The sequence below is a fragment of the Neopelma chrysocephalum genome, unplaced genomic scaffold (genome assembly GCF_003984885.1).
Source record: "Neopelma chrysocephalum unplaced genomic scaffold, ASM398488v2 Primary Assembly neopelma1_45, whole genome shotgun sequence".
In the NCBI taxonomy this organism is placed as follows: Eukaryota; Metazoa; Chordata; class Aves; order Passeriformes; family Pipridae; genus Neopelma; species Neopelma chrysocephalum.
In genome coordinates, this window is record NW_020897704.1 from 18536466 (window position 1) to 18550251 (window position 13786).

The 13786-nt window shown below is 39.0% G+C and overlaps 1 protein-coding gene across 8 annotated transcripts in view; it reads left to right on the forward strand.

Annotated features, from left to right (window-relative positions):
* USP6NL (USP6 N-terminal like) overlaps positions 1-13786 on the forward strand; it is a 117495-nt gene that overhangs the window by 75163 nt on the left and 28546 nt on the right. For all 8 annotated transcript variants that reach the window (XM_027679553.1, XM_027679550.1, XM_027679554.1 and 5 more), the window contains 3 exons: positions 3061-3141; positions 11083-11190; positions 13375-13484. In XM_027679553.1, coding sequence (XP_027535354.1) covers positions 3061-3141; positions 11083-11190; positions 13375-13484 — 299 coding nt within the window. The remainder of the gene's footprint in view (positions 1-3060; positions 3142-11082; positions 11191-13374; positions 13485-13786) is intronic.

A 13786-nucleotide genomic window follows, 5' to 3' on the forward strand; every position in this document is an offset into this window, starting at 1 on the left:
ACACACACACACACACACACACACACACACACACACACACACACACAAAAGCTTAAGCTGGGTTTTCTGTGTGTATATTTGTTAATTTTTGGTCATAATACCTTTAGTAATTATTACTGTGAATGTAGAGTAGTTCTGATGCTTCATTACCTTGCTGCACATTTGGTGACTTAAATGCATCAAGTCATTGTCCTACATTATGAACTACTTAACCTTGAGATGAATCATCCAGCACATCTGAGATAAAACCAGGGGAGGAAAGATTTTCTGGAGGAGGAAAGGAGAGAGAACTGAACTTTGGAAATCTGGAGTCTGTGTCTCACTCTGGTTTTGAAGTGTTTTGAAATGTTTTGTAAGTAATTTTCAGTTTGTTAGGGTTTATCTTTTGTTTATTTGATTGTAAATTCCGTGGTGAACAGTTCAGCAAGCTCTGGTGTTGTCTGAGGCTTCTGCTCTCCAGGCAGGTGCAGTGCTGCACACAAGATGGATGCTTGCCAATTTAACTCCATGGTTTTTTTGCTTTCACTGGTGCATCATTTACTGACATCAAAATAAGAAACCCTCTCTGCTTCAATTAGGGATTCTGTTATTCCCAGTAGCAAAAGTGCTTCCAAGTGTAAAATGTACTCAGAAGACAGATAAATGGAATTTTTTTTCTCTTTTTTGGTGACAACTACATGGAACTTGCCTGAAAGAGCAGCAGCAGCTCTGAACACTGAGCTGCCTCAGATCTGTCCATGTTTTCAGTGTTGTACCTGTTAGACATGAAAGGGAACATAATCCAGACTGGGAAAGAAAGAGCTAAAAATTTTCAACAACTGAACACAGGAATAATTGCTATTTTGACTACAATAGCATCACTTCAGAATGGGGATAAATTGACACAGAGACATGAAAGCTTGAACAAACATACAATTGAAGTGAGCTCCTGGCTCAAAAGACCAAAAATCTTGAAAGCAGATCAAACATACAAACAAAAAGACTGTGGGAGCAAATAGGGTTTTAGTTTTTCTTACCAATTATCTGAACAACCTGTTGAGGGCAGAGACCTTTCCTGACTTCCTGTTATTCCTGCAGTCTAAACTATGCCTGGAGGACATCTGCTCTGAGAGGTGTTCGAAATGCTGATTGCTGAAAGGGCTTGTGAGTGTGAAGGAGAATCAGAAGCAGTGTTGTGAAACTCAGGACATCTGGGAAGCAGCAGTTTTTCTACCCTTCCCCTCTAACGCAACTCTTAAGAAATGTCTTTTAAATTTTTTTTTTAAAGGCAGGTACTTGAGATATTGCCCAGTCCAGCCAGAACACGGACAGGAACGTGGATTGCAACATGAACAGTTAGAGAAATTAGGGTTGAAAGAGTAGAGGCACTTCTTTTCCCCACAATTTTCTTATACTTGTGTCAGGCTTACATCAGTTGAATTCAAACAAAACCAAGTTGTTTTGGGTTTTTAAGTTGTTTCCAGGACAGTTCATGGACTTAATCATGGTTGGGATGGACCTAAATGGTTATCAAGTGCTACTCCTGCTCATGCAAGGCTTTGGACTCCTGGATTAAAGAAGTTCTTCACCCATTTTGTTGCATTAATATCCCAGAAAGAATGCACAAATTCTGATGGATAAAAGCTAGTAGTAAAATTAGGATTCTGTTGAGGTAGTAAGTAATAATTTATATATCCTTCCAAGATTTCAGGCTTTATAAATACTTAATGAAAGTATTAATAAATTTGCAGTATCCTGCAGAGCTTTAAAATTAAACTTTTACATTGTTACCAGATTGAATCACTAACCATATGAATATCCTTCCTGTCTTTATTAAACCCTTTACAACAAAACTAAATATTTGTTTATATTCACCTTTGGAGAGAAAGCAATAGCCATACACAGACATTTTCCTGCTTTAACCTTTCTACTGTGGATCCTCAGCTCCAAAGCACTACGAAAGAATTAGGATAGTGTCATTAAAAGAAATGTAAAAACACATAGTTAATAGTTAACTTTGTAACATAATCAGAGACACTTGTGAAATGTAAAACTGGGCTGTAAAAATGATACTAAAAATCTTATTGTTGGAACCAACAAAATGCAGATTTTTGTCTGTGCAGAGCCAAAGTGCCTTGAAATTCCATGAACAAAGGTAGCTAATTCCAAGGGCTTATTTGGTTCCCAAATTCTAGAAGTTGATGGCAAGTGTAGCAATATTTTCATAGACAGAATGGCAATCTCTAGGGTAGTAGGGTTGTCCCATGCTTTTAAAACAGTATATAATAAAACTGAAGTGTGGAATTCACATATTTATGATTGTTATGCATTATACTACTTGATTTATTTTGAGAAGATGAGGTTTGATTTGTTTTGAATTCTTGTTTGATCACCTTGTTACTGAAATATTCTTGCCAGTACTACAATTTTAGCAAACAGATCTTCAGAAGAAATGCCTGATGTTAAAATATAAGATAATTTAGGTGAAAATGTACCAAACCAAGAAAGAGAATGATGGCAAGGCTTTCCAGCTTTTTATGTCCAGCATTAGAGCTTATTCCCACTTCTGCTCCTGCACTGTTGCTCTTGTGTGCACTTGTTTTTGTTCCTGTATTTTGTGCCCTTTTAACGTTGTGCCTTTTAAGAAGAGGTGGTTTGTGTGGTCACTGGCAAACAGAAGCTGGTTATGTTTAGGGCAGGTCTGGGTAAAGAAGATCATTTCAGAGGCAACTGATTTTTAAATGGCTTCAGCAAAAATTATTTGCCTGAAAACCTCCTGAGTATAAAAACAAATGGAAGGCTTTTTTGCCTCTCAAAAATGTGTAGAGGAGAAACTTTATAAATTTGTACTTAACTTCTTCTTACAAAATACAGTTCTTCCATAGTGCTGAAAGTAAGGGTTTCTGCTTATTTTCAGTTGGTTGTTTTAAGTGAACTGATGTTACTCTTTGCTGCTCTTAGATGGCTGGATAAAAAGTTGATGATGCTCTGTTAAACTTTTTCTCAATGTTTTTAGAAAAACATTAATAGTTTAAAATGTATTCATTTTGAAAATACTGAACATTTCTAATTCCTTTTCAGCAAAAGCACCTTGAAATTGAAAGAACAACAAAATGGCTTAAGATGCTGAAAAGCTGGGAAAAATACAAGAATAGTGAAAAGGTAAAGTTCTGCATGGCTGTGTCATGGCTGTCACTTCTGAATGGATGTGTACCCTGAAATTAGATTGCCTGTGTTTGATACCTGAAAAACCCAAACCCCACAGTGAAAGAAAAAGGCTTTTTATTCTTCCAAAAAGCAAAATACATAAAAGCCCGATGGTAATAATAATAACCCAACAAGAGTGGTGGTCAAATGCAAGGAATTGTGTTCCCTCTGTTCATGTCCACAAAACAGTTTGTGGAGAGAGTGGGTTGTGTCAGGTGGGCCATTAAACACCAAGTATTTTTACTTGCTTTAAAAGCTGGGCAGGGACTTTGATGTGCATAGTTTGTTTGCTGCAGTTGTAGTCATGCTTGTCTTAAAATTACAGAAAACTTTCAGCTGGGAAAAACTTGCTGGAGAGGCTGCATTCCCAACACTGTGTTCTGGGGAGGTTTTCATAGCTGGTCTTGTGGGTGTTTGGTGGCTAATGCACAGAATATGGAGTTCCTAAATTCAGATTTCCTCTGCTCCTCAGTAGGGCTTAAAATCTGCATTTTCTGTTGGGGAATCCATGTGTCTGTTCTGATGCTCCTGATCCACCTGTGTTTTGCTGAGGACTCGAGGACACCAGTTACCCACCCCAGATTACTGCAGATGACTGGCCTGCAGTGTTGCTTTACTCCCTTACTGGCCTTTAGCAAATTATCTGTGCAAAGTTGAAAGCTTTAAAGGGAGAGATTGAGCCCAGAATCCTTGTTAGCCTGCTGGGCAGGGAGCTGAGAGTTAAGTACAGGGAGAAATTCTCTTGGCATGTCCCTTCATCCTGTCTGCTCACTACCTGTGTTTTGGATACCAGTAGCCGTGTCTTGCACTTTGCTTTTGTTAAAAACCACAGCCAGTGGTTGATGTTTTTCAGGGTACAGCTAAAAAGCCATTTAAAAAGTCCATTTTCTTAAAATATGACGTGAATGCATGAAAAATAATTATTTGTTGCTGAATTTTTTCTTACAATTCTACTTTCTGTCCTGTCATCTTCTCTGGAAGGAGAAGCTACAGGTCATAACACCTGTGACTTTGTTTCTTTACTGCGGCAATAAGGTGATTTGAAGATCAAATATGTATCCAAATCCAAAGGGATGATAAAAAAATGAAATCTGTGTAACAGCTACTTCGTTTGCAAAGAGAATGTTAAATATGGCCTTTCAGGTAACACAATGAGAACTCCAGCAGTGGTTGTGCTCTTCAGCCATAGGTGATGTGGGTCCATGATACACTGACTTAGGTGAATAATCCTCTCCTCACCAGGCATGCAGAAGGTGCAGCAGACCAGCTGAGCAGAAAGAGTTTCAGTTCATGTAACAAATTATAGGCTGAACTATAAATAGTGGCAGGAATAATTCAATATGTTCATAAAGGGATGAACTTTGCTTGAGGCTAGGAAAAATTCTCACTCATTGTTGAACTCTAGTGGAGCACATGAGACTTAAAAAACAAGGGTGTTTTCCTTATTCTTTCTCACATCTTGTGTGGTAAGTGAACCAGAACATACAGAACAAAGAATCAAAGCCAGACATTATTTGTCACTGCTCTTTATGAAAAGCCTGGCCACGTTCTCAGTGTTGTGCAAAACTCACAATTAAAGACAGTTTTTATCTGGAAGTGTGTTGGAAGAGTGCACCAGTTTTCCACGCTCACATTCTTGCAGCACAGAAGCAATAGTCATAAGAACAGTTCCTGGCTCTTCTGTCTTCACTTGACTGGATAAAGTGGTTAATGTTAGAGGACCAAACTGCTAAAGAAAATGAACAGCCTGTGTGTTAAGACTCACTTCACCTGACACTGCCATGGTTTCTGTGCAGTCAGGCTGCTCCTGAAATCAGTGTTCTTTAGAAATAGCACTGAAGGGAACATTGCAGCAGCAACAACAGTAATAATGTTGTAGGATTATAGAATGTAATTGTAGTGATGACTTGGTTTTGGAAAATGGCATATTTGAGAGATGCTTGTGACCTTAAAAAGAGAACAAGGGAGAGTCAAAGATGGTCCCAGGGATACAGCAGGTGTGTACAAAATACAGGATTTCAGACAACCTGTTTGCAATGAGCCTTCATAATGTACAGCTGAGAGAGTTTTGCCTTGGAGGAGTCTATTTATACTGTACACATACTGTAAATGAACCCATATATTTGGTTACATTATCCCAAACTGTCATAGGCTTAATTGCAAAATATAGTTTTCATTTAATACTCTTGCAGAGCTACCTATAGGCTGCTGCCTTATTTTTTTCTCCCATAACTTCACAAGAAGAATTAATGAGAAAACATTAACACATGTTAATGTGTGCATGTGAGGTGGTTCTATTTACATCTTTCCCTGACCTTTCTTGAAGAATAATATCTCAAGAAAGAGATGAGGGCTCTGGGAACCTCACACTGTTTGATCATGGACATACCTACAGGAGCTTGCCTTGCTGACCTTATGTCCTTGTCCAGTCTCTCTGTATTCCTCCCAGGCTGCCTGTCCTTGCTTCTCCCACACCCCACAGGTTTCCTTTTTCTGTTTGAGGTGGTCCATGCACTCCTTATTCACTCACAGAGGCCTCCTGGTGCCTTTGCCTCACTTCCTCTTTGTGTATAAAGCTCCTTGATTCCTGTGTGATTATTTAGGCATCTTTTTCAGTGAAGTCACCATGATTCTTACAGACACCAGTGTCTGAAGTGTGTAACTGCCCTTGTGTCTTTGTGTGATTGATATTTGTCAAAACAAAGCTTTCATCTCCCCATCAGTCACTTCTTATGCAGGAAGTGTCACAGAGCAGCAAAGTTTGTGTTTCAGCGTGGTTTTCTCTAGCTTGTGCTTTTATTTCCTATTTGTATTCTACTGCTCAGTAGTCCAGGGTACAATCAACCACCCACAGATAGTAAATCCTTCCTGGCTTAGTATGATCATAACTTTCAGGAAAGATTAAATAAAACTGTTATATGTTGTATTCCCATTTGAGTATTTCCACCAAAGTATTTCTGTCTTTCCCTGTCTGCCTTCATCTGGCTGTGATTGAAGTTGCCTAAATTGAGAAGGAAAGGAAGAAGAGAAACAATCAGGGTAGCTGCCATTTCCAGCTGTTCTGGCATTCACACAGAGAGTAATAATCAAGTCTCCACTTTGTTTGGAGTCTGAACACAGAACCTTAATGAAGAACCCTCTTCATGTTCCTGGGATTTTTTGAATGAGGTGGAGCAACTCTTGTATTTGCAGTCTTTCTTCCTTTTATGCAACCCACTGAAGTTGAAGAACCTCTAAAGGCAGCAGGCTTTATAAATATATTTTCTTTTCATTATAAATATACTTTCTTGTGAGACTTCAGATTTTAATTCCTATGCTTGTCATCACTGATTCTTTTTGAGCTTCTTGTGCAGCTCTTCCTGACTCAGGTGAGAAAGTTTGATCTTTAAGAAAACCAGTTTTACATTTTTCAGGAGCAGTGATGACACTTCCACCCTTCAGGCTGGTGCTGTGTGACAGTGGCCTCGTTTCTTGTCCAGGAGCCTGTTGGGTTCATAAGCTGGAGAGATTGGGGCAGGGGAAGGAAGGGGAGGTTCTATGTTTTCCAGGTTTTTTTCATGGAGACAACATTGAATGTTGGAAGTTATGGACTTCATTATTTGAGATGATAGCTAATTTGGAGTATTTCAAATTTGAGAGGGTTTATTTCCCTTTGCTTTGTAAGGATTTCAGTTAATTCTGTATATTCTGTAAGTTTACAGGTGTGATTTCTTTTTGCATTAGAAGCTCCTTTTGAATTCCCAGGTGGTAGGGCCTCATCTAGTGTCCACTTGTCATATCCACTTCAGGATCAACAATATTAGTAATAATAGCAAGCGTTTACAACCATTGTACTTGGCTGAATATCATCTTAATGTGATACAGAACTCAAACCTGTATTTTTTTGTATCCTGTGTTTATACAGTTACATGTATCAAGGATTATTTTCTTTTTTCTATGCCCTATGCTGATGGAAACATCCCAGATCCCATATTCCCATTCTTTGAATGACACATGCTTTTATAGCTGTACTTTTTTATCTGAACTCCAGGTTTATATACTTGTGTTTTGTTTTGAGCTAGTATCTTAAGAAGGCCTAATTTTAAAGAATTTGTTGAAGATTGACTCGTTATTTCATCTTCCCAGAAGCAAAAGAAAAGAAAAAAGTTTCCGAATTTTCTACTTTCTATTTTAATTATTAATTCAGAGAGAGCAGAAGAGTAGATTAGTGTTCTGCAAGTATATAGAGTCAATCAGTATTTCTCAACAGAGTTTTTAACCTTGTATTACATAAGGAAATAAAAGCCAGCAGAGGGCACTAGTATGGTGCTTATGGTAAAGAGCTAATAATCAGTTTGCTCATTTATATTTTGGTGACTGAATGGTTATAAGAAATGAATTCTGCTGTGAAGTGTGTGTGGGTTCCCCCCCCTCCCACTCCCCAAGATGTAGCACAGCAGTGTCATTTACACAGAACTGCAGCATCAGAAAGGGTCACAGAAAGGTTGAGGCTGGAAGGGACCTCTGGAGGTACCTGGTCCAGCCCCCTGCTCAAGCAGGTCCCCTACAGCAGCTGCCCAGGACCATGTCCCCATGGCTTTTGAGTATCTCCAAGGAAGGAGAGTCCACAACCTCCCTGGGTGACCTGTACCAGCACTTGGTCACCCTCACAGTGAAAAAGTGTTTCCTGATGTTCAGAGGTAATGTCCTGTGTTTGTTTGTGCCCATTGTCTCTGGTCCTGTCACTGGGCACCTCTGAACAGAGCCTGGCTCTGTCCTCTTTGCACCTTCCCTTAGGTATTTGCACACACTGATAGGATCCCCTGAGCCTCCTGTTCCAGGCTGAACAGCCCCAGCTCTCTCAGCCTTTCCTCACAGCAGAGGTGATCGAGTCCCTTCATCTCTGTAGCCCTTTGCAATATGTCCATGTCTGCCTTGTACTGGTGAGCCCAGAACTGGACACAGTGCTGCAGGTGTGGCCTCACCACTGCTGAGTAGAGGGGACCTGCTGGCAATCACAGAATCACAGAATGGTTTGGGTTGGAAGGGACCTTAAAGATCATCCCATTCCAACTCCCCTGCCATGCCCAGGGACACCTTCCACTAGATCAGGTTACTGAGTAGAGGGAAAGGATCAACTCCCTTGACCTACTGGGAATTCTTTTGTCTGACACTGCCCAGGATACCCTTAGTCATCTTTGCTTCCAGGGCACTGTGCTGGCTCCTGTTCAACTTGGTGTCCACCAGGACCCACAGGTCCTTTTCTGCCGAGCTGCTTCCCAGCTGGGTGACCCCCAGCACGTTCTGGTGCCTGGGGTTGTTCCTTCCCAGGTGCAGGATTTTACACCTCTCCTTGTTGAACTCCACGAGGTTCCTGTCGACCCCTTTCTGTATCTTGCTGAGGTCACTCTGGGTGGCAGCACAACCCTCTGGTGTATCAGCCACTCAGGTTTTCATTGTATATGAAATGTTTCACACTTGTTTCCATGTTATTGTCTGTGCAGTGCAGCCATGAAAGGTTCTGTTCTTGAGTGACTTTTCTCTCTCCTATATCAGATAGACAGTGAAAGTCTTTGGTCTTGTGTTCTCTGAGTCTCTAGGCAGGGTCTGGTAATGACTTGGGATGACTGAGAGCTTTTTCTCTGCCTCAATAAAAGAGTAGTTGGAACAGCAGAGTCAGCTGAAGACAGATCTAAAATGGTTAGTAAGAAGCTGTGACTGTTATTTGGGTTTATTCTGTCAGGTAGTGCAATAATTCAGAACTTACCTACTGAAAATGTTTGCTTTCCTCCTGGGGTTTTTTTGGCATATCTGTAGTAGGCTGATGAAACTGCTGGACTCTCTGTCCTTTCCACTCTTTTTAAAGTTATATTTGCAAACTCACTTTTCAAACTTTTCTGTAAAAAGCACCTCCACAATTCTCTCAGTTTTTACTTACTGCTGCAAGGGCTCTTCTAGTGTTTGACTGTTTCAATCCAGGCACCACAGAAGATGGGAAAACTGTAAATACCATAGACACCTCTGAAACTGGTGGTTCTTCTCCTTCAGTTTTATCTCCCCCAAAAAACCCCTGGAACAACCCCACACTTTGGATGGTTTGAATTATTTTGATTCTATTTGAATAAGAAGAATGTTACAGAGGCTTATTTCTGGCCTTTCATATCCACCTGACCTTCTCCCAAAACATTAATTTACAACAACAGTAATCCTGAGAATTTATTCTTCAGCCAGTTCTCTTCATTAATAAACTTTTGTTCTTGAAGACATTTGAAAACAAGTTACAAAATTATAGTTAACTGACAAAACTGTTTGTTGTGAAGGTGCTCTGTTGCTGTACCATGGGGCTGAGGAATAAAACCTGTCACTGGGGACATAGATCACTGCTTTTTTTTTCCTCGTTTGGCTTTCACAAGACTGAATTTTCTCCCACAGGCAATTACCCCTGTGTCTGGGCTGACACACACTGAATTCTCAGTGTGACCTGAGCTCTGGGTATCCATCTACAGAGGAGCTGCTTTGTAGCTCTGTATGTTGTTCTTTAGCCTTACAGAAGAAACTGTACTGACATAGCTGTGCTCACACTACAAGTGTTGCTGCTTTAGCATTCTGAGCATTAAAGCAGCAAAGTTTTCTTTATAAAGCACAAAATTTTTTTTGTGGACAGCCTCCAGGATTGCTGTTGTCTCTTATACAAGTTTAAAAGTTTCATTTGAAAAGGAACAAGGGAAAAAAGTCACGACCTTACTTGTTGCAAGAGTTCTGGATTTTAAAATCCAGGCACAAATCCTTGCTGGCATTAAAGACACCTTTAAAGATCTGATATATCCCAAGCAGCAGGAGGTTTGCAAATTTACTGCAACGAGGGGTTCATTAATTTTCCAAAACTGGAGATGCGAAATACGTGAAAAGAAAAACGATCCTGTCTTTGAGGAGGACATTTCTTTTACAATATTTCTTCTGTTGCAAACATAACTTCTATAAAAATGTTTGAAGGAAGTGATAACTTTTTCAATTGCAATTTTTAAGGTCTAACTTTCATTGTAGTATAAATGTAAAAAATGAAGTTTTTGGAGAGCAGCTGTGTGTGTTTTATTCTCTTTTAAATCTAATTGACTCCCTGTGTAACATTACAATGATGATAAAAACATAACTTCAGAAAGGTTCATTTTCTTTGTCAGAGTTCTCTTTTTTTATTTTCCTTTTCTTAGACATGTCTCCAGAAAGATCACATTTTTTTGATGGTTTTTATGTTGTTTTTGTGCAAATCCTTTCATGTGCATTTAGAAAACTGACTATTGGTTTAGAAATATCATCTGAGATCTGTTAGCTTTAGAAATTACAAATTCTGGGTTTTTTTTGTGATCTCACAGTTTGATTCGTTGCATACATACATTTCAGCACACTGCTGCAGTCCTACAAGCATTCAAAAATCAGTTCTGCTTTTGTTTTTTAACTGTTTTTAATCTTTAGAGCTTTGTGATATTGCTACTTGCTTTTCACCATTTCTGTTTATAGATTTTAATTATAGTGAGTTATTTGTGGCTTATCCGGAAATACTGTGTTGCTAAAAATTCTGGGGGTTTTTTAGGTCTAAATTGCCAAATTTGCTCAGCAAAGGTGATACAATTTCGATAGACCTTCCTACATGCAGAAGGTTTGTAAACATCACCTGCACAGGTTTGGCTGTGTCCCCGTTTTGTCCCTGTGCCTCTGGATTCTGTCAGGAGGTCCCAGATGGAATCACCAAACACCTTCAGTCCTAAAAGACACTTGAACTCCGTCCACCAGCAGGTCAGGGTTTTGCTGGGACAGTTGATGTAATTGCATTTTTCTCTTTAGCATGTTGTACCTCACTGTTCCTTTTGTTCAGAGCATTGTAGATTCTGCTGCATTCGTATCTTCTTTTTCTTTTTACAGTTTCATAGGAGAATTTATAAAGGGATCCCACTGCAGTTCAGAGGACAAGTCTGGTCTTTACTACTTGATGTCCCTAAAATGAAAGAAGAAATGAAAGACTTGTACAATGTGAGTTTGTAGAATTTCCACTTAATATTAATTAAAAAATATCAGATACTGAAACTACAGCCTTTATTAAGCTTTGTTATTATGCAGCATTAAAAAATAAATTGAAAATTACGTTGCACTCTACTGTTTATTTTAGCTAGGGAAAAAGCTATGTGTTGAAAAGCACTTTTCCAGCCTATTTTTTGGTTCTGAAATTCATGGAATTAATTTAGTCTTCTTTCCATTTCTTTTCCCATTCTCAAATACTTGCAAAAGCCCTCTTAAAATCAAAGCAAAATAAAGTAAGAAAAATCCCCTGTCAAGGTAAGAAGGCCGAACCCTTGGAAACTACAGCTCTTTGAAAATATCTATTAAGGAAGTACCTTGTTAGCTGAATATCAGTAAAAGAAATTTCAATATTCTGGAAGGGATGGTGCCTTAATCTTGGAAAAGCCAGAACAAGCTGACTGTCTTTGTGCCATCTCATGTCCAGGTGAAGCTTAGCTTTCCAAAGCACTGCCTGGACACTTGGTTGTATTCTCAGAGGTGCAACTGGTGACAAGGGTATTAACCCCACAAAATTCCACAGGCATAAATCCATCACTTGAGTACATCTCCTACTTGGAATATAAGGAAAACAGCTGTTACTGCCCAGCCTCCTCCTTACCCTGAGTAGCACTTAAAGGAAACTCTAAATTACTGTGGTTACGTTCCTCTAAATTTCTCCCTGCTCCCTCTTAGTTTCTGTGTGGGTGTGGATGAGCTGCTGGCCATCAGACCCCAGAGCGGAGAGTGAGGTTCATGTGCAGGCTCATAAGTTGGCCAGAAGGGGAATTGAGTCCTTTAAAAGTCTGACTTTTCCTCTCTGCTAAAGGATTATAGGAGAACTTGCCTAACAGAAAGGCAGTTTAGTATTCTAGAGTGTTTCATTTTTTTCCCCACAGGAATCTGAATGTTCACTGCCTTTTAAAGGAATAATGTCCAGAGTTTCAAGGAAATGCATTGCTGGTTTGATTTTGACATTTTGTAACTGTGCTTAGGGTCTGAGTAGACGAGAAATCTTATATGGTCATGAAAGATGGATGTTGACATTGATGTTATCTAAATTTTGGTATCTGTGATCTTCCTCTTAAATTATTTATTGCTCTTTAGTCTGACAGGTTGCTCTTTCTGACTATTATGGGTTTTTTTAACTTCCTAAGTAAGACTAGTGGCAGATCCAAAAGGGATAAAACAGAGTTAATGCTAAATAATGTAGTTGTGGGGAAGAACGCTGAGTAAAACTAGAAGTATTTAAAAATAGGTGAATTCATCTTCAGAAATGATTAATGCCATCTAATGCTCAATGCAAAACAAAGAAATGTTTGTAGTTCAGATATAGAAGTAGAAAGAGTTTCTTCCATCATTATCCCGGGTTGTTTGTTTGTGACAAGCTCATTTTGCTGCTCTCCGTTTTCCCATTGAATTCAGGGTCTTGTAAACTCAACTTTTAGGGACAGAAGTGAGAATAAATGAATGAATGTCAAGAGAAAATTATCCTAAGTGCAGAAAATAAGGCGTCAATCTAACCTGTGCAGGCTTCCTAAGTATTCAATTACAAAAATGGATTTAATTATAAAACACTAAAGCAAGTGCTAAAGTAGACATATTCTACAGCTAAATTAGATTAGAACAGAAAGACAGGAAATTACTAGAGAAATGTCCATTATCTATACTTAGATAATAACTGGCAGCTCTGTAGCTACGACTTCTGCTTAGAGAAAAAGGCAGGAAAAGTATGAAAACCACACTAAATCATTTGCTAAAAGTCCAGTCCGGAGCACTTGGATCTCAGGTTCTTGTTCCTGAGTAGTAAAATTAATTTTCTGTCTTTCTCCAGTGCTGTGCCTGCCTGAGAAATGGCAATAAGAAATTGGAAGTGCTGAAACAGCCTTAAATATGGGTAGTGAATGATGTCTCAAAGAGAAGTGTGTTATGAGAATGGTCTTTTTACATCTCTACTGTGTGACTGTGTCTGACTCTATAGAATTTGTGTATGTGTCTGCATATATTGGAAATTAAAATTATGATCTTGTGAGTTGCTATTCTGTATTGTTATAAATCACGTTAGCAAATACTTCAGTATGGGTGTACAGTCACACAGGTTTCTGCTATTTTAGAGCTCACAATTTTAGACTAAATCTCTGTTCTTTGCTGTTTTCCCAGAAATTGAAGTGGCAAGCACGAGGGGCTTCGTCTTTTATCAGACAAATTGACCTGGATGTGAATCGGACGTACAGGGATCACATCATGTTTCGGGACAGATACGGTGTGAAGTGAGTACATGGAAAGGGTTTGTTGTACTTGTCTTAAAAATTGCTTCTGATCTGCCCTGAGCCTCCTCTACCCAGTAAATGTGTGCTCCAAACTTTCAAAGCAGGATGATTTGTGTGCAATGATGTAAATAATTACTGTTACTAACACACAGCTAACTGGTTTTCCCTTACTACGAGGTGGTCAGTGGCATTCCAAATAAAACCATTTCTAAGCTGTTCTCATCTTATTTCGTATTAAAAAAAGTGTCTCAGATATTATAAATATAAATGCATGGGAATTCCAAGCTAATAAATGAATTAAG